The sequence below is a fragment of the Athene noctua genome, chromosome 1 (assembly GCF_965140245.1).
Source record: "Athene noctua chromosome 1, bAthNoc1.hap1.1, whole genome shotgun sequence".
NCBI lineage: Eukaryota > Metazoa > Chordata > Aves > Strigiformes > Strigidae > Athene > Athene noctua.
Genome location: NC_134037.1, coordinates 177,975,815 through 178,003,373, shown reverse-complemented (window position 1 = coordinate 178,003,373; position 27,559 = coordinate 177,975,815). Strand labels below are relative to the sequence as shown.

Here is a 27,559-nt window from a genome sequence, read left to right as displayed (position 1 = left end):
GAATATTCTACCTAGTTGCTACTGTTTTTAGAATTGTATCTTCTCATGTATATCAGAGCAGCTAATTACAAATTTTAGTTCAGATGTAGTCATAGAAAAAGTCTATTTTGATACTTTTTAGTCTCTTAGAGGTGGGAGGAAAGACTGAGCTGCTTTCAGAGGAGGAGCAGACAGTGAGATCAGAATCTCAGGATATATTTCATGGAAAGGGTCATTTTAATTACTACAGATCTGCATAACCTGTTCTGATACTGAATTACAGGGTGGTTTGCCGGTTTTTCTGTTTCAAAAGATAACCTGTTACACACATCAAAATAAGACAATACCTCAGAGAGATCATGAAGTTGTGTTATCAGTTTGGAGATTGCAAGCATGAAGATTTCCCTGGAGGGTAGGGCTGCATCTTGCAGTCTTATTCCAGAAAATCATATGAGTTAAAAAATGAAATTAAACATTTCTTGATCAGTTTCTACTGTGCTGTTGTAATAAAGGAATATAATGCGTAGGAATCTGCCCAATTGCACATCTGTCAGCCATTAAAAATGGTTAATGATCTGATGAACTCTGTCTTGGCCCACACAAGGCAGAACTCAGTGATGGAGCAGGAGAAAAAAACCCAGCTCCAGTATGTTCTACTTGCAAGAGAAACTTTTTTAGATAAGTTTTTTTAAATGTTAAAAGCACTGACTCATCTGAGCAGTTACTTTTGGAGAAGCTTTTTTTACTTTTTCTATTGTTTTTTGTTTGTTTAGTCTCACAGATGAGGTAGAGCTTGCTTTAAACTTAATGGAAAAAGTTGTTCCTTTTCTGTTAATGCACAAAGTAGTCCATATGCGTACATAACACCTCAGGGGTACGCAAGCTGACAAAGATGTGCAATGTATTAATTTAACACCTTAAATGCTCTTCTAGGCCCCAAACTGACCAGGTAATGAGTGTGTAGCGGGGTCTGGACAGCATTGCAGGACTCTCTGGTTGATAAACTCAGGTGGAAAGCATGTGGGGCAGGGGAGTGCTTCTTAAGTAGTTAGTGCCTTTGGAGGTCTGTGTTATTTCTGGAGCACAGGATGAAGAGTCTTTCAAGAGAAAAGGAAAAAAAAAAAAAGTTATATAGTGTTTCCTTAAAGAGTAGGTCTAAAAGAAAGAGGAGTACCATCACATGGTTTTACTTCAGAGTCTCTTCTTATTGGAATATCCGTGCCTTTACAAATACCCCAGAAATCTTGGGGTTATTTTGTGTGAGCAGTAGAGTTGCTGAATATGAGACTGTTACTTGTGTATTGACATCGCAAACCCTGTTTGATGTACTATGGGGCCTTACGCATCCAGAATGTAACAAACCTGATTTTTGGGCAGAGGCCACTGTTCTTTAAATATCCAGGCCTACTAGGTGCTTGGCAACCTTAATAGCACCCATTGCCAGGAACAGGGAATAGTACATCAAACTGAGTTATTTGCTGGGGTTTCTGTGGTATGTGGGTTGTGTGACATCCTCTGGTATGAGGGCATCTGGGGGTAGAAGTGGAGCAGACCTTGACAGCTAGAAGAGTTTCTTGCTACATTGAGATTGAGTGGATTCTGGACTTGAAGGAATATTGTAAAAGACAGAGTGCTCATAAGAAACAGTGCTTTCCCTGTTAGCTTCCAGGGTGTCTCTTTGGACCCCAGGCTCCTGATGTTTTTTGGTACATCTTGTCCTGTCCCAAGTTAAATGACATTATCAGCCAGGAACGCCTGTTCCCTGCAGTTTCCCTCCTGTTGATCTGAATGCAGCAGCAGCTGGCCAGCTGCTGGCAAACAGGGCTTTCTGCTGTGGATCCGGGGACAAAAGGTGTGGGTGAGGAATGCTGACAGCCTTTTTGTAGTATTATTATTTCCTATCTGTGCACAGTCTTGTTTTCAAAAAGAATAGCTGCCCTTTAATTAAGAAATAGAGTGACAGAAATAAATTACTTTAAAAGGATGTTCTATTTAAGGAATGAGGGGAAGTAATTGTGGCAAGCTATACTGAAAATGTCATGCAATCTATGGTTAAATTATTTTGTTCTTTTCTGACTGTAGTTTTTACGAAATTGGTGACTCAAGCAATTGTCAGTAATATTTGTGTTGTCTTAAATTTTTTTTCTTACCCTATATGAACTACATGCATCCATCTAAATTACATCTGAATGACGAAAATACATAGATAGCAGGAGGAGGAAGAGTAATGGCTTTATTTAGAATTAACTGTCAGTAAGTGTTTATTAAGTGCATCTGTCATGTCTTATTCTGGATTTGTGTTGCTAGTCTCTTAGCTGGGAATTCTTTTTTTTTTTTTTGATACCTGATGACGTTGAATATTTTAATGTTATTCTCATTCAGCAGTCTGTGTAAGCAGTGTGGGACTTAAGTTCAGGAATATCAGAAGTACTTACTGCCTTCTTTTTTAGTCATTTTGAAAAGCACTTCTATGGCCTATTTTTAATACATTTTTAGATGAAATGTTTTATGTGTTGTCAAGAATATTCAACTTCTTTCAAAAAATAAATGACATTATACATGGGACCGTGCTTGTAAAACAGCTCATGCAATAAATATATCAGATGGAAAACCTGGGAGGGCTTTGGGAGAAAATACGAACAAATACGGATAAATCAAGAAGACTCACATCAGATAACTTAAGATAATGGTGTCTTGTGTGTGAACAAATAAAAGTGGAGTAAAGATGATTTGAGAAAAATTATTTCCTTTTGCAACCTAACTTGAAATGTCTAAATGAATTCTTATAGCACTGGGACTTGGTAAGTGGCCTTACTCTCAGGTGTCAGGAAGAGAAGAATACCTGATTTATATTGCTTCTTGTCTGTTTGCTAATAATGAGCATTGCCTAGCATGTAAGAGAGAGATATCAGCATTTGGATGAACTGATGGCTCCCATTGAAATGCCTTTGGTATATGCAGGACTCATGCTCTTTGACATGTTCTGAAGCAATGGTGTCTAAGAGAGAAATTAAGATCTTTCCCTTGTACATCACACTGACTGTGAATGTATTGTGGTGTTTTACAATGGAACATTACTTTTGATTAACAAGCAGTTCTAAGGCCAAAGGCAGAGTATTCATTATTTAAGTATAAAGGCAAAAAATTTCAAAAATACAGTGGGGCACCCCGCTGCAGCAAGTTGTGTCGCTTTGACCTTAGTGAGTGTTCCTGTCTTCTTTTACATGCATATGTGTGGCAACCAAGTAATTTTATGGATCAGTCTTGGTGGTTCTGATGGTTCATTTCCCCTTACTGTAGGGGAATGAAATTTAGGAGGATAAAAGCTTTAGTAGATCCATCCTTTTATGGAAAGTTTAACAATTTTAATTTCTTTGTTGGAGAATTAGGGAACAATTTTTAGCCCCTCACAAGCCAGTCAAGCACATCTGAGAACCAGGATGTGTGGCAAGATGTGATACCTGGTCAGTCCTGTATCACCATGTTTGTTCTCTGTTAATATGTTGTAATAGAGTATATGATGGATTTGAGCAACTGTTTGATTAGAAAGGGAAATGAATGGAAGGCATAGCTCCAAATGCTTGATTAACCTAAACCATTAAGTGGCTTTGTTTTGGAGGCAGGAAATCAAGTAGCAGGCTTTGGAAGGACGTGGTCAGAGGCTGCTGGAATTGGAGACCTGTTCCTGTGTCTTGGGCCTGGAGTATTTGATTTACAGTGTGTTTGCATGTGGTTTAATTCTGGTGTGTGAATTCTAGAAGTTAAAGGCACAACAGGCCTGTTTCTGCTCCCCAATTACTCTGTTCTGGGGAGCGCACCCAGGTCTCAATTTTAGTGGCTTTTTGTTCTCAGTAAGCTTTTGTGTGCCATGAGAGACTTCATAACAGTTTCTGAACTGAGGTACCTTGAGCTGGATATGCTGCTACAGTTGGGGCACTGACAGCTAGTCACACCTGGATGTATAGTATTAAGCATGTTCACACTCTCATTATTCTCTTATAATTTGGCTCTGGCACAAATGCTTTCCTTTGTTTCCAGTCTCTTACGGTGCTGTAATAATTAACAGCATCTGTTGATATGCTGCACCCAGAGAAGGATGCAAGTCTTCTTCCCTTCCACTGTTCCTTCTTCTCCTCTCCCCTTCCAGATGTGATGGAGACATTGCTAACATACCTGTTATCAGCAGCTGCCAGACAGGCATTCATAGCGTAGTATACTACAAGAATTCAAGGCTCTGTTCAGGGTTCAGGAGTGCTTTGGTATCATCCACAGGTGAAAAAGCCATGGCTGCCATAGCTCTCCAAATCTTAAGATTTCTGGGTAGCATTAAATTTTTGGTAATGTTGAAATACCCCTTTTAAAGATAGGGCAAGTATCTCTGTGGGCTTGAGGAGGTTCAAGCCCATTTTTACTTCCTGTGGCAGTACAAAATGTTTCTAACTTTTGTCTTCCCTTTCTCTGTCCTGTTTCTGCAGGTCTTGATGATTGCCTGCAGCAATATATAAAGAACTTTGAGAGAGAGAAGATTAGTGGTGACCAGCTACTACGCATTACTCATCAAGAACTGGAAGATCTTGGAGTCACACGAATTGGCCATCAGGAGCTTATCTTGGAAGCAGTAGACTTGCTCTGCGCGCTGGTAAACTTCTTGGGGCTGAATGGGGCGGGAGTTAACAGTGTTTGCATATTTACAGTTTGTGTGTTCAAATTTCTAGTCCTAAAGACTAAGTAGTTCAAGAAACTTCTGACATATAATGTATGAACAATTTAGCATTTTAAACCAGAGGCAAGGTAAAGAGCAATATCCACTGATAGGATGATGCTTGTTAAATAAATTAGTATCAGAGATTTAAGGCTTGCACATCTGTCTTCATAGAAGAAAAGCTTATCTGAACTCACAAAAGAACTAGACTGGGTTTGGTTTGGAATGTAAAACAGTTATATATGTGTATGCAGAATTTGAGTGCCAGTTGCCCTTTATGAACAAAATGTCCTGATATTAACCTTTTTCAGTGATCCTTTCATGCAAATTACATTTTAGATGATTATTCGAGCTTGCTGAAACATAGCTGCTTGTATTTCACAGTAGAAAGGATTAAATACTGAAATTATGTGTAAATAATATATACATCCTTGATGGAGTATAAAGAGAGATTTTGGTAATGGCCTTTTCGGTTCAGGTCGTGTTGTGTGTAACTGTGATTATCCCCTCAGTGAGGGGTGTGGTACTGACTTCACCCTTCTTACGAACTTCTTGTGAGTGCTTGTAGAGATTACTGATAGATTGGGCACACTGTCTGTATTCCCCACTGTAGGAAGGATTGTGAACAGCTCTATTAAGATGTACTTGACTGTCTAAAGTGGTGTTTTGTGGATTTTTTAATGCATACTACTTTTCTAAACCTCAGAAGCAGCTTTAAGAAAGCTGAATCCCAGTAGAGGCAATCAAAGATGGTAGGCTGAAAGGCCTTCAGAAGGGCGTGTGGATTCTCAGTATATGCAGCAGCTTTTTCTGAATATCCTTTTGTTGCATTTTTGGGAGATAGATGTGAGGGATAATGAAAAGAAGAGAGAAAAAAAAATTTAAAAACCCCAACCAAAACCAAAAGAAAAAATAGAAATGGGGAGAAAAGCTTTTCCATACAGGAAGACATTTGGTTTAATACATCTTAGATTGTCTTCTTTAGGGTAGTATTTCTAATAACGTTGCACAGTGGCTCAGTGCAATAAGTTAATTCATCTATTTCTTTTTTAAATAACGGAAAGCATGCAGTCCTAAAAAAAAAATACTGCTGGTATAGAAAGGAACATAAAGGGAGTTATGCACAAAGTTTTTCTCATCAGACAGTGCAAAAGGAAACAAGGAAGTAAATACTTCAATTAAACTGAGACAAAATCTAAGTTAGGATGAACACTGATGACCATTCTTCCCAGGCACACAAGGAGACAGGTTGTGGCTCTTTCAAAAATAACCTATTTTCACAGAAAAATCCTTGTTTATTAGCTGAAAATTCTTTTTTTTTTTTTTTTCCTCAGTATGTAATTGCAGATGTTATCTTTAGACAAAAACACAACTTGTCTTTGTAGATCCCTTACCTTACACAAAAGTGGGTGGAATTAAGTTGAATATAAACCAAAGAATTTCTAGTCAAGGCTAATGCTGCATCCTTAATTCATGCAGCAAGTCTCTACCTTCCTGGTCCTTATTGCACATATAGTGTTGTCTGCTTTTCTGAGTTCATCTTAGAAAAATCTTCATCACTGAAACACAATAGCATGCATTCAGATCACAGCTTCTAATTTAAGCTGAGGTTTTTGCAGTCTCACAATTGGCTCCTGATGGCTCCTCAGGGATACAAAATGTGATTGTTATATTGATTTTAGTGGACTTAATTTGAATTTATTGTTCACCAACCACATAAACCTTTTAGGAAGTTTAATTCAGAGACAATCCTTTTGTCTATACTGGTCCTGTACTTACAGGCTTTCCTTTTTTGTTGCATCAGTAAGTATCTGCCCTGGTTAGTATACTTGCCTATTCTTCTGATTAGCCTCTAATGTTGACTGTATTGCTTAGGAGGTCTTTAGTCTTATGACTCTCCAACATAGGATAACTGCTAGTGCAGGTAGTCATTGTGCAAGGTTATTTTAATAAAAAAGATCTGATTATTTTTTATGTTTCATGGGAGTTTGACAGAGGTTTCGTGGTAGAATTTGGCGTGGGTTACAAGTGAATATCCAACTGAGTTAACACCTGTTTGGATGCTGGAGATGAGTGGCATGATGGGGTACAGAACCACTGCCCACTGTTGATTCCTGCTCCCACTCTGCAGGAGAGAGTTTTCAAAGATAGAATTGCCATCAAGGAGGAGAGCTTCTGCAGTGTTGATAGCTGATGTGTTTCAAGAGCTGCTTTCTTCTTGCCCCCCTTACCAACACTGTTTTGGGGTAAACTTCTACTTGCCGTTTCTGCCCTGTCAGCTGTGGATATGGCAAATGGCAAACCAGTTGCTTGTGTTGCATGCCTGTAGTTCACGGGGCAATGTTTCCTCCCTGGAGAAAAGTGGAGAGCCTGAACAAGTGCATTTGGCTGGTATGGAGAGAGCATGGGACCTCCTTAACCCAGGTAGACACTATTAAATGGCCCAAAATAGACAAATTGCTTGTCATAATAATAGTTGGGAACCAGTTATGATTGATAGCACTATTTAAAGGATGTTCTTTATTGATTTTTGACAGAAAGTGGGTGGGTGGCTATGGTCTCTCACAGTATTCCCCTCCTGTCATAGCAAGATATGGCTCTTCCCATGTTTGTTAGCTATCAAAGAACAAATGGTGGCCTGTGCTATCCATCTTAGTAGAGTCTCTTTTGGCTGCCAACCTGCCATACTGTGCTCTTGACCAAAAAGCAAGCATCCTGGAGGTGAGATTCACAGGGTTTTTTTTCCCTGTGGCGCTTCAGAGAAGGAGAAGTAAAGATTTTGCCCAGCTGCTGCTGCAGTTACAGGTCACGCTCGCTGATAATGGTGGGGGCGTATATACCGCATGCCATCACTGAAGCTGAACGTGCTTCGGGAGAGAGCAGGCCATGTGACTAATGTGGTTTGTCTCTTCCCTCTTCAGTCTGTGAAGGTTGGAGGGAGCATGTTCAATAGATTATCTTGCCTCAGTGCAGTTTTGTGTTTTATAAAATCTGTATGTCAGAAAGGGCAAGATAAATGAAATGTTCTCTGTGCTTAAAAGAAGGAAGTAGTGAGGTCTGTGATGGTATTCTGTTGTTGCTAAGAGTTTGTTGCGTGGTTTTCAATCGGTCCTTGAGAAACACCATGATGGATATATGCCTGTAGAGTTGTTCTATTTCCAGCAAGGCATGTATCTTTTCCTTCCCTTTCTATTCAGACTGGAACATGAAACAGAGATCACACTGATGGCACGAACAGGTAGATCCCTGCTTGATGTGGACGTGCATGTTTATTCATTTATACTGACAAAATCTCAAAACATAATTCTCATCTCAAAACTGGTTGAGAAGTGGTAAACTAAGAAACCACATGTCCAGCTCTAGAGATACAGGAGAAACTGTACTGAGTTAGGTACCACGATATTTTTTTCTCCAGGCTACTCCCAGGTAATAGACACTTTTTCATCGGTTATAAAAATTACCACCCAGATCTAGCCTCAGCGTGATCCTTTTCAGTATGTGTGTAGTGGTAAATCTAGTCTGAGATTGCTTTACGTTTTCATCAGGAAACAAACAACAGTGTAGCAGACCTTCATCCACACATAAGATGTGACGAGCCTTGTTTCTTTGATGGTTGCTTTAAGAACTGGATGTGAGTGAACAATGCCAACAGAAACTAAATTGAAGAAAGATGGAGGTGATGCTTATGAAAAGAGACATGCGTACTGAAGAACAGATTATTTAGATAATACTATCAGATCACTGTATCTGTCTTCATGTTTGGAGTGTATCTGGAGGTCTTGTAGCTCCTGAAAATACCTAACTGTGCTGCAGAAAGCAAAGAAGTGCAGATAATTATTTTTTCATCATCTATTTGTCAGGAGATGGAATTTAATTTATCAAAACTAGGTATGACCATATTTTGCTGAGCGTCCGTGGACTCTAAATTTTATGCCTCCTCGATATATTTTTCCCAGAAAATGGTACCCTTTGCTTCACTGCCTAGAGAATACAAAGACTGAAGACTGCACAGCCAAAGATTTCTTCTTCCATCTTTAAGAAAATGATCTAGTCACCTGACATATCACCACAGGGCCCTGATCCATGAAGATTTTTTTATTTTGCTTCACTCTAAAATTTCACGTAAATTTTGTTTAGATTTATATTTTGGTTTTATATTTATATTAGATTTTGTTAATCTAATGAAGATTAAATTAGTTTCATTTGATTTTAAACATTTTCAAATATTTATTAAAAGGAGAATTTAAATTGAGAAATAATTTGTTCTGGGAAGATAAGAATATTTAGAAAACTTGACAAATAACATTTGGATGCTTTAAAGTTTTCCATAAAAGAATTTAGTAAAGTCCCCATGAATTTGCTAAATACTTCTTCAGGGAATCTGAATTTGTGTAGAATAGAGTTTGGTTGAAAACCAAAACAAAACAGTTTTTGTTTTGTACAGCATACTGGTTTCATGCTAGTTATTTAAATCTGCTATGGCTGCACAGGAATTTATTATACACTGTATATTTGAATCTGTAAAGCTAGAAGATTGCAGCAGATGAAATAGCATTATTATTTGGCAGAGAGAACATTGGTGTGCACCAACAGTATGAAATTACTTATTTACCACTAACACAAAACATTTACTTGCAAATGAATGTAAAAAATAGACCTACTTTACCCATGAATGATTCGATTCCTCTTAAGAATTATGCCTTTTTCTTAATTTCATCTTCTTGCCAGTTCTTACACAGAAATCCTTTCCTTTGCCCTTATCACTAGTCAGATCTTAATGCTACTTTTGTCAGTAATAGTGAATATTATACTTAATTACTGTAGTGCTAAATGAGGAAGACTTCATTTCAGAATGAAGATTTGTATGTACTGGAGTTGAAATTTATTGTTAATATTCTGCATGTTCATAGCAGAAAAATTACTTACCCTTTTTACTATTGCCCTTTGTAAGTTCAAGTTAAAGTTGCTTATGTGTCATCTGCCTTCCTGTCTTCAACCTGAGCTAACTTAACTGCAGAGAAGGAAATCCTGAAGTACATCACCAGATCAATAAGGCTGAGAAGTTAAAGGGTTTATGATAGCTCATATAGATCTCATTCAAAATGTTTGTTGCTGTTGTTGGTAAATCTTTTAAACAGGACTGCAGTAAACCCTGTGGTATGCCAAAGACAGTAAATATGTCTGTATGCAAAGGGTGAATGTCCTTCCTCCCACCCACCTCAAGAATCAGTTATGAATCTGAGATATTTTTCTTAGTTGCTTTTGTCTTTGGACTATTTGGAGTTTTGAGCAAGTACAAAATACAAGCCCCGATTCAGAGTCATAGCAAGGTTTGGGTTGGAAGCAACCCTTATAGATCCAATCCCCTAGTTAAAAACAGACTGGATAAAAACATAAATTGTTTTAAAGAGGTTGTGTGTTCGTAACAATCTACTAATTTCTTTTTTTTTTTTTTTTTTTTTTTTTTTAACTGCTGATTAGCTGTTTAAGGCTTTGTGAAATGCATGTAACCGAATATGTAAGTGGTATTTGAATTCTAGAGAAATAAGAGTACTTGGCTGGCTAGGGACAAAATTACATGAGAAAGTAGAAAAACAAAAAAATAATGAGCACTTAGTCTTGCAGAATCTGCTGATTGAACAAGAGTTAAGAATAATAGTTTATATAATTGCTCTATTAGTGCTGCAAAGCATGACCAGGGCTTGGCTTTTTGATGTCTTGCTTGATTGTGCTGTAGAAAAGGGGCATTTGTCAGAAAAGAGGATGATAATGATGATTATTATGAATATTTCCTGGGTCCTGTAAGGCAGTAAGTATCATGTACCTGAGTTTTTTCTGACTGTAAACATTTAGGACAAATATTTATACTCTTTGAAGCCATTTGCCTTTTAATCAGTATATGTTTAATAATTGCAGTAAATGGTGTCATTTGAGCTATCTGGCTTTTTCTCCTTATCTACTTATTCTGTTTATGAAACAAATGGGTAAGGATCATGTGTTGTACACTTCTAAATTACCCCATATGTCAGTGCTATTTGAAGGATAGATAACCTCAGTGTTGGCATTTCGTGACGCTGGAAGAAGAGTTGTTAGAAATATATGTTGTAGGCAGATCTGATGAGGTATAAAGTTACATAAGGCACCTTCCATATGACAAGCTGTGTTCTCAGTAGCTCGCAACTTTGGGCTGGTAAGCTATCTGCCTCATTCTTTGTGGGATGTGTTCAGCCAAATGTTTTAGAGAATAAGGTTCAGATGCATTTTGTGCATTTTTAAAAACAACTTTGGAGACAAAGGTTGGTGGTTTTCTTGGCAAATTTTTGGCTGCCCCAAATTTTGAGGTGTGGTTTTAAAATAGCTGCCACGTGCCTTGGTGTCCATGTGATGCAGTTTTGATTATCCATTTGAAAACGAAAACTGTTTACAGGTTGCTTGTTTAAAAGCAATAAATAATACATACAGAAATGATGATCAGGAGTTAAATATGGAAGATGAAAGCACTGAAAAATAGTGAGGAGCAGAATTAAGCTTGCCTGAGGTTATCTTAAGTCCATTTCTTAGCAGTCATATGCTATTCTTACCTAAAATTCCTACATTCAGTTGTGAATAAGTGGAAAAAGACTTTTTAAGAAGTTGCATTAGAGAGTCTTACAATTTCATCCTTGTGATTGTTATCCACATTACTGAGAGATATCAGGCATAACTGAGAAGTTATGTTTCTTTACACATTATTATACACTGCATATAATTTATTACACAGTACAGCTATCTAGACTATAATATTTGTCTTTTTAAAAGGTTGCTCTTGTTTTCCTTTTTTAAAAAATAATGTTTGTGTGTGTGATGACAAACATTTGCCAAAGAAAAATAAACCTTTACCTTCTGTAGTTTATACAGTCATGGTTGCCTTCTCTAGAGGGGCAGAAGAAATTAATCCATGTAAGCACTGCTATGTGCTCTGCCTGCCTGGAGAAACTGTTTTTAATTTCCTTTTGCCTCCAAGCACCAGTGTTACAGTAGTATCTACAGTTCCCATCTCGTGTCTCTTCAGTAAGAGTTAGCAGTGATTGCTGCATGCCTTTTGTTCTGCATGGTTTCCAGCAGCTTTCTGGGCTGAAGAGAAGAAACAGTTATTTAGGGAGGTAGGCAGAGGGGCCATATGCTCATTTCTCTATCTTGGATTATTGTTTGTAGGAGTCAAACAATGTCGTTGAACTTGATGTGGCCTTTGTGCTTAGAGATGTAGAGGAATTTGTGGTTGTATAAAAGTTGTGATCAAGACATCTGTTCTAAGGTATTTCTGGATTTGTTAATGGGACTGTGGCTATGTCTGTATTGTGTATTGTGGTGTGTTTAGATCCTGACTTCTTTTGGTATCTGAGCTTGGGTTTTTTAGTTAGCTGTGATGTCTTTGCATTTACAATGGACAGCATAAAAATACCCTGAACCAAAGGTCTAAGCAGCTTCTAGACACCCTGTCTGAGCCTGCAGACATAGCACTATATGAGTTAGGAAGACTTCAGTTTTTAACCTGGGCTAGCAGTGTGAGATGCAATTCCCTACCAGCAAAGGTTAAGTGTATTTAACACAGGAAAGGTATGAAATGAGCTCTGATTTTTTTTTTTTTTTTTTTTAATTGGAAAAGGGGGGGAGGGGGAATACGACTAATGAACATTAATGAAGCTAATCCAAGAAAATTGCACTTTACTTCCAACGTTTGGTTTCTGAACTCTCTTCTGACCCTGTGGTGCTGGTGCAAGGATGGGGCTGGCAGAAAGACTAGACTGTTTCGCCTCACCAAAAAAAAATCAAAACTCGTCAGTGGTGATTAGAACTGCTACTTGTCAGCCTGTGAAGAAAAGAGCTACAATTTATCACTCACACTGTCATGTGAAGCCACAGAAAAGTAATTAGCAGGTAAAATGTCTATTAATAGCTTCCACCACCTTTAGTTCGAACACCTGCTGACAAGCTATTACTCTGTGTAGCTTAGCTTCATCAAGTTCTTGTTTTGTGATTGCCAGAAGAGACTGCATTAGAGCGGTTTGGATTGAGTTGGGGTGTTTCTGAAGAGACTTTTGTGCCATGGCCTCTTGTTGAGAAAGCGGATGCATAGACTTGCTTCACTTCTCATAATTTATACAAGCATGCAGAGATTTCTTTGTGGTTCTTTCAGTGACTGTGAATTTATTTCGGCTGTTGAAAACATAACTTGTGTTAGTGCTGGCTAAATGTGGAGTAGGGGAAAACAAAAGAATTGTCTCCTTTGCCTGCAATTATCTTCTTACGGTGCTTGAAAATAAACGCGCTGCATTTCTAAGAAAACCATATTGTTAATAGTATATTATCACATATAAAGTATGATTAAACTTGGCAGTTACTATTTGAGCAAGCTTTTTTCCAATATTAGAACATGAAACGTTTTGTTCATTTTTAATGTAGGACAGAAATATTAGTGATAAACAAAGTGGAGATTTTGTTAGCTTGGCTGCTGTTTTAGGATCCTTCTACGTGAAGGCTTCAATAAACACAGCTGCCCAAAAATATATTCTGCCTGAAATATATCTCAGCATCTTCCATCCCTGGCTCTATCTGTCTCGTGTTACAGGTGGAGGCTTTACTGAAATCAGTGCCATTCATCATGTAAGACTGAATTTTATATGTAGCTTAGGCGTTACATTTGTCCCTCATTTTTTTTATGTTAAAGAACACACATTTGATGAATATGTGTGAAAATAGACTTTATATCTGTTAACACTGTCTATTCCTTTTCACATATCTGACAGTGAAAAAAAGACGTCTGAAAAAGAGTGTGTCTGTAGGTGGCCATCACTTGTAATGTTAACAAGAGGCCACTAAACTTTTATAGGAGGTGATTTTTCTAAAGAAACATATACATAAATGCAACCTATTTTCCTGTTATAGAACAAATTTTTGAGTATCATTTTTCTCAGTCTGCAGTGTTCAACATTGCAGGTGTTCTTTTTGCTGGTGCTTTACCTAATGGTGGGACTGGAGGCCTGTACGTTGCCTGTCAGGGTTCCCACTATGGTGGGCACAGCGCACCAGTGCAGGCTGGTACCCAACACATGCCTCTCAGCGTGTGAGGTACAGACAAGATGACAAAGTGGGGTATGGGGAAAGAGAGAGAGGTGAAATCATTTGGCATTGTCAAGGAGGAGCGTTGGGATCCAGCCTGGGCCTCAGTGAGGTCTCCCCCAGCCATGGGCCCTGTGCGCGGCCTGGCTGGGGAGGCGAGCAGGTGTCTGGGCCTGGCCAGCCCCTTCCCCATCCCCACCCCCACCTAAGTTTACCTCATGGCGTTTGAAGGCCAGCGTGGTATTTGGATAATTGCACTCAGCTTCTTTAGGAACAGCCCCCTGACTTAAGAAGTTAAACATTTCAGTGTATCAGAAAGGAAACCCTGTGAGGAACCCTGTGGCCAGCCTGCGGTTTCTGGTTGTTTTGCCCAAGTTTGGAGGAGGTGAGCGCCATGTTGTGTGGGTCTTGTGGGGTGGTGGCGTTTTGGTTTGGCTGATCCCTAACATTTTGTGTGATATATCTATCATTTGTTTCTTCCCCAGTTAATATTGCCAAAATGGGCTAGATGCTCAAGAAACAGGATGAAATAACAACAAACCTGGTATTTTTTTCCGACTTACTCTTACCCAGTCCTCAATCTCCATCGTGCTCTCTCAGCCACAGGAACCACAGAAAACTGCAGTAAAACCAAATTTATTTTTATCTGATGTTTATCTCTTTTAACTTGGACTGATTTAATAAGTTATTAGTTATAAGCAGTTTAGCTGCATAATAAAGTATGTTTTACTTTTCCACCCCAGTTTGTTGTTTTCATCTTGTAATTTTTTATTTATAGTTCAACTCTATCTGTTGTATAATTGCTATTGAAAATTTACATGGTGGAAAAGTCACTGCCCAAACATACAATTTGTCTAATTGGGAACTGAAGAGGGGATGGCACCTGTGCAGAAATTGTGCAGTTGAGAAACATGCCTGCAAAATCTTCCTTGCCCAAAATAGGGGTTTTCACAGAAGTTACAGTAGTGGTTTTTAAAGCACAACCTTAACGTATGGTCACTTACCCCTTAAGCTGAATCCCAGCGTGCATACTCTGATGAAGAAAGATGGCTGACGTTTTAGTGGCTCCCTCACAAAGTGTGTTTGGCTTACAAGCGTGAAGAGGGGATGGCTAGAAGGTGGCAGACGAGCAAGCAATGTGCTGAAACTCTCCTTTCCATGATGATCTCCAATTTGCTTGGGAGTGGACATTGTAGGAGTGCTGGGGGCTCACTGGGCCTAGCTTCAGTGTGATTGAGCACTTCAGCCTGCAGTTAATTAAAGAGGAATGAAGTTTGTTTAGTTGATGGTTTGGATTAGGAGCATGACAATTGCTGTAAGTAATCACACCATACACCCCACCTTTTCCTATAGAAAAAAGACTTAAGGTAAATAAGCTTCAGTGGTCTTAGGTTAGCACTGGCAAATATATCCCTTGTCCCATCTCTTGTGAACAGATTAGCATGGGGACCAGACTGGGGGCCTTGGAGGAGAGCCGGAAAGGACAGGGAGGGTCACTGGGTGGTAGATTTTTGTGTGCAGCTGAGGGGCTTTCTGCATGCTACTTCATCATCATTTGTGGTAGGAAATGGTCCACTTTTGATAGTAAGTAGCCCTTTCCATCATCAACTGAACAAGTTGTGAGCACCCCATGTTGTAGCCCTGTGATGTTTTTAAGGTGAGAAGCATCTTCTGAAGTCCGATCTTTCTCTTACAGGAATAATAAGCTCAAGCCTATGCAATTGCTTATTCCTTTACAAAGGCAGAAGAAGATCTCTTTCGAAATAACTCTATTATTCTTTGCATTTGTGAGGAAAACAAATCTATTCTAGAAATAAAGAAATCACTGATAGTACTATATTATACTGTAATTAAACATTAAATTAGGGCATTCTCTAATGCTGTTGCAACAACATTTATATATGTGAAGGATTTTCAAGTACTATTTGTTAATATTTCTGCATAATTATTTCTGTCTGCTGCACAGCTGAGGAATGCAATTTAAGTTTAAGGGATTGACTCTTAAATGGAAGCAGAGTTTACAACCTGACTTTAAAAGGGCAACATAGACATTGATCAGCATAGCGCTGTGTTCTCTGGTCTGTGATTCTGGTGGTCCTTTACTGCTAATAAGAATAAAAATAAGGTAATGCACATGCTTCCTTCACTGAAACCAACTAAAGCAATCTGTGTGTCACAATGTGTCCATACTGCATACTTCTGCTAGTTGCAAGCCCTCTTGCCTAACATGATCTTAGAAGTCGATGTGAGTACAGACATGAGAGACTGATCCTAACCATCAGATCTACTGAGAGGATCATCTGATCTACTGAGAGTGATGTACAGCTTTGAAAATCAATCTTCCAGACTAGGTTTTTTCTTCATTTTGAAATGTTTTCCTCAGTGGGCTTAAAACCAGCTAGAAGATCACACATAATTTTGCTCTTTTGTTCTATTTTTATGCACTTTAGAAACAGAACATGCCATACATTTAAAAACTAATGAGTGGGTGTATTCTACCTTAATTATGAGGAATGGTTAAGTTTTGAAGCAGAAGAGCAGTCTTGCTGTTCTCAGTACTTTGTGTTCAGCTGCAAACCTAACTTTCTTTGTCTTTTTTTCAATGCAGAACTATGGTTTGGAAACAGAAAATCTGAAAACCCTTTCTCACAAACTGAATGCATCTGCCAAAAATCTGCAGAACTTCATCACTGGGAGGAGGAGGAGTGGTCACTATGATGGAAGGACCAGCCGCAAATTACCAAATGATTTTCTGACATCGGTAGTGGATCTGATTGGAGCAGCTAAAAGTCTGCTGGCTTGGTTGGACAGGTAAAATCTCCCAAATGTGTCACAGGTAACCAGATCATGCACATGCACAAACTCCAACTTCTTTACAAAATGCAATGTAGACATTGAAATGGAAGCAGAATTAATTTACAAATTTTGAGAAGATGTTTGTAGCAATTTTTTCTTGTTAAGGCACTGTGTATTTCAGTACAATACTTCTAAATGCACTTCAACCCTACACATATCTGGAAATACAATATAGCAACAGGATGACATCTTTAGGTTATATATGTATTTTACTATTGATATAGAACAGCACTTTGACCTGAATAACTCAGATTTATTGCTCTGATAGTATCAAATTCACAAAACTGTGATCATGCCTTTCATTATATAGGTGTCAATATATACTTCCAGTGTGTGTGTGCTTGTGTGTGTGTATAAACATGCATGTTGCATTTTAGGTTTTTTAAATGGCAATGAAATACCTCTGAAACTGTAGATGTAGTTGGACCTGTATTACACTTGTACCTCTATTGCCTAGAAAGTATGTGAGACCAGGACTTAAGTGCTCTCCTTTACTATATCTGTAGTGGTATTTTTTTAATGGCAGTAAGAGCAATATGCAGATATTTAAGATGATCATTTAAACTCCTGAAGTGGTTAAAATTAGTCTACCTGTATGTCTTTATAAAATGCATCACAGTGCATTTTTATCAGTGAAAGTAAAATGCTTATCTTGATTTAAAGGTGTATTTACTTTGTATCCAGCAGCTGAAGTTTTATTCAAACTATGATCCCTGTGTAATTCTTAGAATCCAACAGAATTATTTGGATTTGCTGATGTGGGTTTTGTTGTGTTTCATTTTCTTGAGGAAAACTGGCTTCTGTCCCATAAATGATTTCTATATGAAAGGTTTAGAGGAGGCATGAATTTTTTCCCCATTTCTTAAGCTGAACTGCAAACTCTTTCTTTTGTTCAATAGATTGCAGCTACCACTGCTACTTCTTTTGTCCTCCCTTTTTAGCCTTTCCCCAAGTTTCAAAACCAGGTTACCTAAAGTTGGGTTCCTACATTTCTGTTTAGTTGTTTAACATTAGATGGTAGAGAGGCAATACAATCTCATGGAAAGAATTTAGTACTGAGATTTGAAAAATTGAGAATATATTTTTAGCTCTGCCTCTAGCCTGTTGTTACTTGGAAGACCTGTAGGCTTCACTTTTTCTTCCTGCAAATATTTTTGGCAGAGAACAGCATATCATTCTGGGCTTTAAAACAGAAGGAAAAGTAGAAAGCCATGTTCTTTTACATAGGCAGATCGGTGTTTGCCACTTCTTTTTATTTAGAAATAACCTTGATTGTTAAAGACTGTTAGTTACAAAGTTGAGATTTTTTTTTTAATAAAATAGTCTAGTATTAAAAAGTAAACTTTCACATATATATACGTTTAATACAGTGAAAAACAGCATGGTTTTGGCATCTTAATATGAATTCGGTAGTTGAATTTCAGGAAAAAAGAGTTGATGCTAGGAAAAATCTTAATCTGAACGCTAATGTGTCACTGTAGTACTGTGCACTGTATATTATGCAATTTTAGTATTAAAAGACAAATCCAGTCTGTAAAATGTGTTTGTAGCTCAGAGGTGTGTTAAGAATTATGTCTTAGTAAAAATATGTTTATAAAGGCAGCTATATTTCAATTGACAGAGATAATTCTGTTAGCAGCTTTTAGTATCAGTGGGGGAAGATCTCTAAAATAATTCCTAAAAACATGCATATCAGTTCCAGTCCCAGTAAAGTCCAAATGACTTTTGTGTTTAGCTGAAATGATTGCTGATCAGACCCAGAAGTTTCAAGAAGTTAAAAATGAGGGAAGCCATTTTGGCAATGCCATCTTTAGTGTCCGAATAAGGCTTCCTAGAAGTGATATTTTAATTTCCTTCAGATTTCTGGGAAAGTCCTTTTGAAGACCTGTGTAACTTAAACACCTGATTCTGGCAAATGTTTTCTGTAACATTTTAGACTTTCCTGATTTATGAGCGTATGGATATTTTGGTTAGGTTTGTTCTTCCTTCTTTGTGAAGCCCTCAAATCAGGATGAAGGCAGGCCAATGACTTCATTTTTCTCAGGAAGTGGGAACATCTGGAGATCAATAGGATTCTGCTTATTATATTCCTTCTAAGAAGCTATTTGGGCCACTAGGGGGAGATAGAAAGATTTTTTAAATGAAGTATTTAAAGTCAGGAACATGGATTTAATTTTATTCTGCACAGCTGTTACTATTAAATCTGGGCCCCAAATCTTAGATTTTTGCTTGGTTCCTAACACCAGTTCCATCTCTGGGGTGCGAGACAGGGGAGAGCAAACCATTAGGAGGAATAAAGTGGCTATCAGAGTTATCCATCCCATTGTAAGATCCATACTGGGCTGCCCCTATGCAGTATTTTTCAGGCATTCTGGAAAAAGCAGCTAGCAGCAGCTCCAACTTGCATAGAAATGCAATGATGTGGTTTTTATGTGTAGGAGTGGTGATGACTACATACAATTGGTGCTCCACTTGCTGCTCTAGCAAGCTCTCTTTTTACGATGTTTCTGTAGGACACAGTCTATAAGGACCTTGTTAGGCCAGGCACAGTTATGAGAAGGAGTGCGAGAATCCTGTTTTGCTGAGTTACTTTCATTGTGGCTCTCGCAGTGCCACTGTTCAGGGCCAATCTAAGGATGCTCTTTGTTCCAGGTCTCTGCCTGGAGCAGTCCTACTTCCAGGTGCATGTCAGAATCACACAGAATCATCTATGTTGGAAAGGACCCTGGAGATTGTCTAGTCCAACCATTTGCCTAGTACAGTTCCCACCTACAGCATATGCTTAAGCTCTAAATCGACCCGACTCTTGAACACCTCCAGGGGTGGGGACTCCACCACCTCCCTGGGCAGCCCATTCCAATGCCTAACAATCCATTCTGTAGAGAAATGCTTCCTAATATCTAGTCTGAACTTTCCCTGGCGCAACTTGAGGCCATTCCCTCTTGTCCTGTTGCTTTCTACTAGGCTAAAGAGGCTCAAACCCAGCTCTCTGCAATGTCCTTTCAGGTAGCTGTAGAGGGCGATGAGGTCTCCCCTCAGCCCCCTCTTCTCCAGACTAAACAATCCCAGTTCCCTCAGCTGCTCCTCATAGGACATGTGTTCCAGACCCTTGACCAGCTTTGTAGCCCTTCTCTGGACATGTTCGAGTAACTCTATGTCCTTTTTGTAGTGAGGGGCCCAAAACTGAACACAGGAATTGAGGTGTGGCCTCACCAGCGCCAAGTACAGGGGTAAGATCCCTTCCCTGTCCTTGCTGGCCACGCTATTGCTGACACAAGCCAGGATGCCATTGGCCTTCTTGGCCACCTGGGCACACTGCTGGCTCCTGTTCAGCCGGCTGTCAATCAACACCCCCAGGTCCCTCTCTGACTGGCAGCTCTCCAGCCACTCCTCCCCAAGCCTGTAGCGCTGCTGGGGGTTGTTGTGGCCCAAGGGCAGCCCCCGGCATTTGGCCTTATTGAAACTCCTCCAGTTGGCCTCAGCCCATGGCTCCAGCCTGTCCAGGTCTCTCTGCAGAGCCTCCCTACCCTCGAGCAGATCAACACTCCTCCCCAACTGGGTGTCATCTGCAAACTGACTGAGGGTACACTCGATCCCCTCGTCTAGATCATCAATAAAGATGTTAAACAGGAGTGGTCCCAAAACTGAGAGATTGAGTTTTACTGAAAATTAGGCTAATTCTTATTGCCGGGCTTTAAAAATCTTCTGGTTTAGTTTCATTTAGGAACTGGAAAACTTAGTAAATTCTAGACATTTTCAGAAGAGGTTGGCTGATGATTTTGAGGAGCATGAAATAGATTTCCAATAATGTCCTATAAAGAAACTGTCATCACACAAACAGATTATGTCCTTAAACTTTTTAGACTAATTTTAAGTTCCTGTTACTTTCTCTACCTACAAAATCTGTCCTCTCCTCCAGAAGACTTAAAAAAAATATTTTAGCTTAATAATGTTTTATTTTATATTCTTTCCCTAATCTTCAAATTCTTGCAAGCCAGTTTGCTGATGAGACTGGTGCTTTCTTTAAAAACTGAGAGTCTTTTGTGAAAGTGTGGTGCATTTTCACTTGACACTTAATGCAGCTCTTAGGCTGATGGAAAACCAGGCTTTAGGCTATAGCAACAAACTACTTACCTGATGTTCAAAGCAACTTGCAATCAGAATGTCTCCAGCAATACTTCTCAGGAATTGGAGAATAATATATACAGTCATCCAGGTGTTCTAGACTTCCAGTTAGATTATTGGTGTTCTTTTCAGTCTTCATTCCTCTAACTCATGAAATTGGTATTCTTTTAGAATAGTAATATATACGACCTTTCTGAATACTCCTTCTCTGATGTGTCAGGTTCCTGAAAATTCTTCTGCCTTTTATAGGGCTGACGCACTTCATCCTGGGGAGTAATTTTAAAAAATGCATAATTAAAGTAGGATTACCGTTTTGACTTTACTACTGTGGATCCACAACATGAATGCATTGCAATTTTGTGGCATAAACCTATCTCTAACCTCATAAAAGTATTTTTTTCTGTACAGTAGTATGTCCAGTAGTATCTGCATATTGAATTGAAATTGAAATTATATGTATTTATTTCTGTTCTCCCCAGGTGAGGTTTTGCTCTTACAGCACACATTAACAGTCCACCTGAAAACCACTTTTACAAAGTGTTCTTCGTGTGTGAATGTCTCAGTGTTCACTGCCTCTCTGAGATTTCTGAATTAAATATACATCATCCATCCATGACTCTCTTGATCTAAAGGCACCATGAACACCTAGAGGATTTTGAGCATCAAACTACTTTTTTCATCTTTAACAAAATTACATTAGGATTTTACCATGTTACTTGAATCTTCAGTGACAGCAGTAAAAAGTTCTCAGTTTTTGTCCAGAGGCAAATATGAACTGAAAATCAGTTACATCATAGGTATCACAGAAAATTCTTCTGAGCTCCAAGTTTAGAGCGTTTAGCAACACACATAACTAACTTTATCTCTGGGTAAGACAGAGCCAGCTCTTGTAATGTAGTTTCATCTCATTCCTTTTCTACTAATTTGCTACTACTTATTGGTGGTACTACTGAAATTGTGATAAATACTGAGTGAAGGGTGCTCAGATTCATTCAACACTTTTTCTCCCAGAACTTACAAACCATCTGACAGACAGACATAAGGTTGTATTTTCATCAGAATTTGGCACATCGGTGAGTGTTGAGTTTGTCTCCTAATGAGTCAGAGGCTGCTGCAAAGTGAAGGCAACCTGGGCAGCAAAAGCATCTTTTACAAATCCTTTAAGTACCCCATTTTCCCCCTGCCGGTCCCACCGTACATCATATGTTTTCTTTCATGCAACAGCTAGATTTAACAGGTAGAGCTCATTAATATAGTCTTAGCTGGGAAGAACTGTAATGCTCTGTGGGAGAGGAAGGATCCTGAGGGAGCTTGACCTGGGTTGACATTTGGTGGCAGCTGTATGAGCTCTGTCTCTTCCCATCTTGTCTCCTTGCTCTGTCATCACACAGCTTGTTTGCATCCCTTGCTTCTGCTGGTGCCATCTTTCATGTTGCTTGTGGTTTGATATGTTGTCTTCATTCACCTCCACCACACTTCTGTCTTCTTTGCCAACCAAACACCCTGGAAATCTGTGTTTCCTGCTGACTGTACTAAGCAAGAAAAATTTCTTTGTTGTGCTTCTGGGCTTTTCCTGCTCCTGCCTATTCTGTAATGCTTGGGCTGTGTTATCTGAAGCAAGGACACCTCATACCATATATCTTGTGCTAGATATATCAAGAGGAATGTTTTGGATCTTAGCAAATAGGGACAATATCTATATAAACTATAATTTAGTGACTAGGAGTGAGGAAGGGATAGATGTTCTTAGGGCTTTAATTGAGTCTTCATTAAAGACACAACAAATATAATGTAGTGGTTTATTTTTCAATTAAAAATTTAAGAAAATACAATCAACTTCCCATGAGATAATTACTACAACATTTTGACTCTGTTGTTGTGTCACAGATTTCAATGGTCATGAATTAGGATTTGTCAGGGAACACTGAATTTTCTTAGTGTACTGTTTGACTGAGCCATCTGTGTGGGCACTGATTCAATATGTCTTTCACAACAACTCTCCTGTATCCCTTGCTTTTCACCCTAGCACTATCCCCCTTTTGGAAATAAAAACCTTAATCTGCTGCTGCAGATTACACTGAAGTCTACATAGTAGGAACAAAGAGATCTTGTGGAGATAGATTTTTCAACTCAAGACTTTCAGGCTACAGCCAGAGAAAAGCTAGCAGATGGGCAAATGCGCACCAGTCTGATTAATTTACCACTGCTGTCTGGATACATGATACATGAATAAAATGGAGCAAGGAGATGAACAAAAAGTGCAACTGTAAATAAAAATTGTGGTCATATAAAAGACATGGGTCAAATTGCTGACAGTAGTAACAAAATGTAAAATTTCAGAGTAAGAGGCCTTTCTGGCAAGTCTAGGTCTGCTTGTAGGACCATTCACAGGGTGGTGGAGTGTAATCCTTTGACTTCTGGCCCCAGGTGAGCGAGTCATTTTGGCATGGGCTTAAATGTGCTAATATTCTGCAAAGCACTTACATGTATACATAAATCCTATTAAGTAAGGCTAAAATCTTTGTATAAAGTTAATGCTTCAGTGGTTAAGTATGAACAGCAGAACAGGACCTCCAAGCCTTAGTGTGGGCAGTGTAAACTTCTTTTGGTGATGCTGCCTTGTCTACAGAGAAGTGCAGCCTGCAATGATGTAAACACTCTTTGTTTATGTATGAACAATTCTAGGTGTTCAGCTTCAGTGCACTCTTTAAGCCTGCTTTGTATGAAAGCACTGTGGTAGCAGAACACAATCCCCACTCTAAAGTGGATCTCATTCTTTTCACCATGGTGACATACACAATGCAGACATTTTCTTCCACTGTAGGTAAAATGTGTTCAGCTGGATTTCTTTGTCTCATTGTTTTTGGTGAATGAGCCTTCGTGATGTTTATGGTGTGACTATTTTGTAGTTTTAAGTAAAGAGGAGCATTCACTGGGAAAACAATGCTTGAATGTTTGTAAGCCCATAACTTCTTAGTTACAAAGTGTTACTGGTTTAGAGTCTCTTTATAAGAGACTTCATACAGTCCTGTTAGCCGTGCTTGGTTATTGCTTGTCATGACACGGTATATCTGCTTTATGCACAAGATGGTGGGGGAAAACAAATGAAAACCCAAACAAAAAGAAACCAAAGAGTTCAGAGATTCTTTACTCACCACACAACTAATGGACTTTCTCAATTGCTTTTCAGTCTTAAACCTGTGAATCTTACATTTCCTTTATGCATTCCCCTTTATGCTTGTCTGAATGGTATGCCAAACCTGTTAGTAAGTGCTGCCTAAGAATGCTTATGGTACTTACAGTGTTGTGCTACTGCAACAGCTGTAAATGTTTAACAGAGCACTCATTTAAAGAATTCCTTTATCCAGTGTGATTTTTATTGCATTCCTCTCTGATTCGACATAAAGCAGTTCCAGTAGAAGTACAAATAAAATGTTTGTTTAATGAAAGGCTGAACCTATGAATCTTGGATGGATTTGGCACAAATATATATGTAACAATATTGTACATTTAATATTTTATTTGAGCTTAATGTGTTACCTTTGAGGACTGTGTTATATTACTGATTTGGTTACTTCTCTCTTTAAAAGATTCTGGACTATTGTGTCAAACTGCTCTGAGGATGTTTTCCCTTGTTAGGATGCTAAAATAAGTATGATGGTAGTTTTAAACCCCTCACAGTATCTATGTATCTGTTGTATCTTAGTACTACAACTAGTGGTGAAATATGATTAACTTTTATTTTGGGCAATGTTTTTACTAAGAGCAGTCTGTATTTTGCAATTTTTAAAAGTAAAACAGTTATTTCTCTGTATCATTCACCCCTAACCAAATGTTATATGAAGAAGACAGATGAGGAGGCTAAAGCATATGAGGCTGAAAATGTTGATAATGTAGAAATACCAAGTGTATGCATCTTCTTCATAATATACATCTTTTTTTAACTGTTTTGGAGGGATATTCCTTTATGTGCAATCAGTAGTGAGTATTAATAGCTGTTGGATCATATTATTTCTTAATTCTGTGGGGGAATTAGCTATGTTATATTGATGTAGCTGTTTTTTCTACCAATCCTTCTGGGTGGCTTAATTAATTAATGTTAGATAATACAATTTTTTTTCATTCTGAAAGATGCTGATACTGCTAAAGATTTTAATTAGGTCTCAATTCATAAAAGTGTATACATACACACTTGTGTGTTACAGCCTGCATTAGACATGTATAAACAAATCGTGTTTCAGAAATGGTTATTATTTATTTCAAATATTGCTTTAAAAAACGGGTCCAGAACTAGTAGCTCTGTCATGCCTGGTGTTAGGAAAACCTTATTTCCTATAGATTAGGGTCTGGAAGTTGACTTCAATGTTATAAAAAAAAAAAAAGTAAGCACCAATTGTAATGGTTTTTTCCCTGTCGCTGAGGTATTTAGAAGCTCTTCATCTCTGGAATCTGTGGCGTCTAATAAGGTGCCGGCTCCCAATGTGGGTTTGCACGATGGAAAAATTATAAGTCTCCCACTTTTCCAGCCACATGTATGATCACAAAACATGTATGAACTTAATTATCCTTGAAACCTATTACCCACCCATTTGTGAAAGTGATTTGAAAGTGACCAATGGCTTCAAATGTTGGAAAGGAGAAGGCAGGAGGAAAGGTGAGAATGTGTGCAGAAGCACTGATGTGTCTGCATAAATCTCCTTTTCCTAAGATATCAGGTGTGGAAGGGGTAGACAAAGAATGGAAGGGGGAAACCAGCAGAGGTCTTGAAGAGCATATGAATGGCAAGAGCATATGGTCAGGTAGGTGCACTGTGGAGTTACTAAGCTTTTTTCCTGTGGGTGTTGCAAAGGAAGAGAATCACAGGGAGGTTTTGAAGGAAGAGCAAGTAAATTACAAGAGAAACTGAGTAAAAAATGTTCCACGAATAGGGAAGTATATGTTGGAAAAAGTCTGGGAAATGACCGAGAGGTGAGACGATGGGACACTGAGGCCAATATCACAGCAGGAAGTGGAGCAACATACGGTCTCAGTCTAAGGCAATTCTGTAGGTCTTGTTTGACTTTAAAGAGCACTGGACTGGACAGCACACGTGTTGAAAATTGTAGTTCTTGGGGACTTCTCTTCACTGGAGCTGTAGGAGCTACCTGAGACTTGAAGGTCCAAGGGAATGAGAAAGATGTGGCTTTGAAAGAAAAGAGTAGGAATTGGAAGCTGATAGAAATGGCTCAGCCAAGCCAAGGAAATAATTTTTAAAAAGTAGAGACAAGTGGCTAATTAAACAAGGAATTCCTTTTACTTGGTGTGTTTCTTGCCTTGAGAAGGAAAGATTTTTAGCAGCCAGTTGAAAAGTTACAGTGTGTGGAGGCTTTATTTGCATTTACACATATTGTTTCATCTGTTCATAGTCAATAATATTGTGCTGTATAAAATATACAGTCAGTGGATATACTATCAATGAAGAGGGTTTTTTGTCAGACTGGTGTTTCACACTGTGTCTTTTATGAAATCCAGTTATCCTACAATGAAGTTTCTGTTGACATTTTGGTTGAAACAGTTGGCATGTTATACTAAATCTTGCTGGATTTTCACTGTTGAAATTGAAGCTTGGGATGTAATACCAAAATACATTTCCTTTGGTAGTAAATATTTAAAGAGGGCCTTACCATTTCCTCAGCTGCTTATGCAGTAGTGGCTGTGTAGCTGTGCATGCAGATTGCCTCCAGGGAAATGATCTGGAGAGGGGGAGAAAAGGGAATTACAGCTTTACTGGTACAATTTGCAGCAATACCACAGAGAGGCATTGGCAGAAACTGATGTGAGTGAGTCTGTTTATAAGCTACAGAGACCTACAGAGGAGGCAGCTTGAGGACCCTGTACATTTTCTGCAGCAGCAAAGTCCATGTAACATGGACCTGTCTCCTTATCTTTTCAAGTTGTGAAGCACTTTTCAAAGTATTATTGATTTTTTAGTAGTCTTCTCCCTCCTGCCTGCTTCATGTGCTGTTTTCAGTAAATCTTCACTATGTAAACTTCAGCATAAAAAAATGAGTAATGTCTCAGTCCTTTTGCCTGTTCTTTTATGTCAACAAAGTTTATTTGGGGCATTTCTAATGATCTTCACTAAAAGCAGTGAAGGTAAAAATGTCATTATTTTCCTCATGAACCATGAAACCAAACTAAATTGTGAAAGTATGAAGGAAGATGGTGTGGTATTAGAAGCCAAAGCCTACCATGCGATTTTGTTTAGAGAAATGCTGGAGGCTTTGAAATGTCAAATACATTCCAGTTGTGTAACTTGAGGATCAAATTGTATTAACATCGATACTTAAAGTAAATTAATACCATTTGCTGATTTGATTCCATTCATCTTCAATAAAAGTGAGTCCATAAATGAACATGACCTTTTCAAATCAAGGTTTCAGGTAGATTTTAGAATCTCAACAGTTACAATTTTGAAAGGAAAAATATTGGTGGCTTTGTACATTTTGCCTTAAAACACAATTATGGTTCATAAACAAGCAGTTCAGTTACCTTTTATCCTTTAATATGCTCATGTCTCCTGAACTTCAGTATTAATCTGTGCATGTGTCTGTGGGTAGGCCTGCTGTGGTCTGTACCTACCTACTGTACAGTTGCCATATACTGCATAAAACTTGGACTTTGAGTTGTGGTTATATATCTGTGTCAAATAGCTTTTGTAAGGCATCTTTTAGAACTTATGCACATGCTGTCTACTAAGTCCTCACTCTCTCGTTGCTTTTATGTTTCTTAAACTCCGCCTAGCTTCCAATTTCTGTA

At 38.5% G+C, this 27,559-nt stretch overlaps 1 protein-coding gene across 10 annotated transcripts in view; it reads left to right on the top strand.

The window, feature by feature from the left end:
* Positions 1-27,559, top strand: part of CNKSR2 (connector enhancer of kinase suppressor of Ras 2) — a 223,420-nt gene that overhangs the window by 31,793 nt on the left and 164,068 nt on the right. For all 10 annotated transcript variants that reach the window (XM_074906110.1, XM_074906092.1, XM_074906062.1 and 7 more), the window contains exons 2-3: positions 4,455-4,618; positions 16,389-16,591. In XM_074906110.1, the coding sequence (XP_074762211.1) occupies positions 4,455-4,618; positions 16,389-16,591 (367 nt within the window). The remainder of the gene's footprint in view (positions 1-4,454; positions 4,619-16,388; positions 16,592-27,559) is intronic.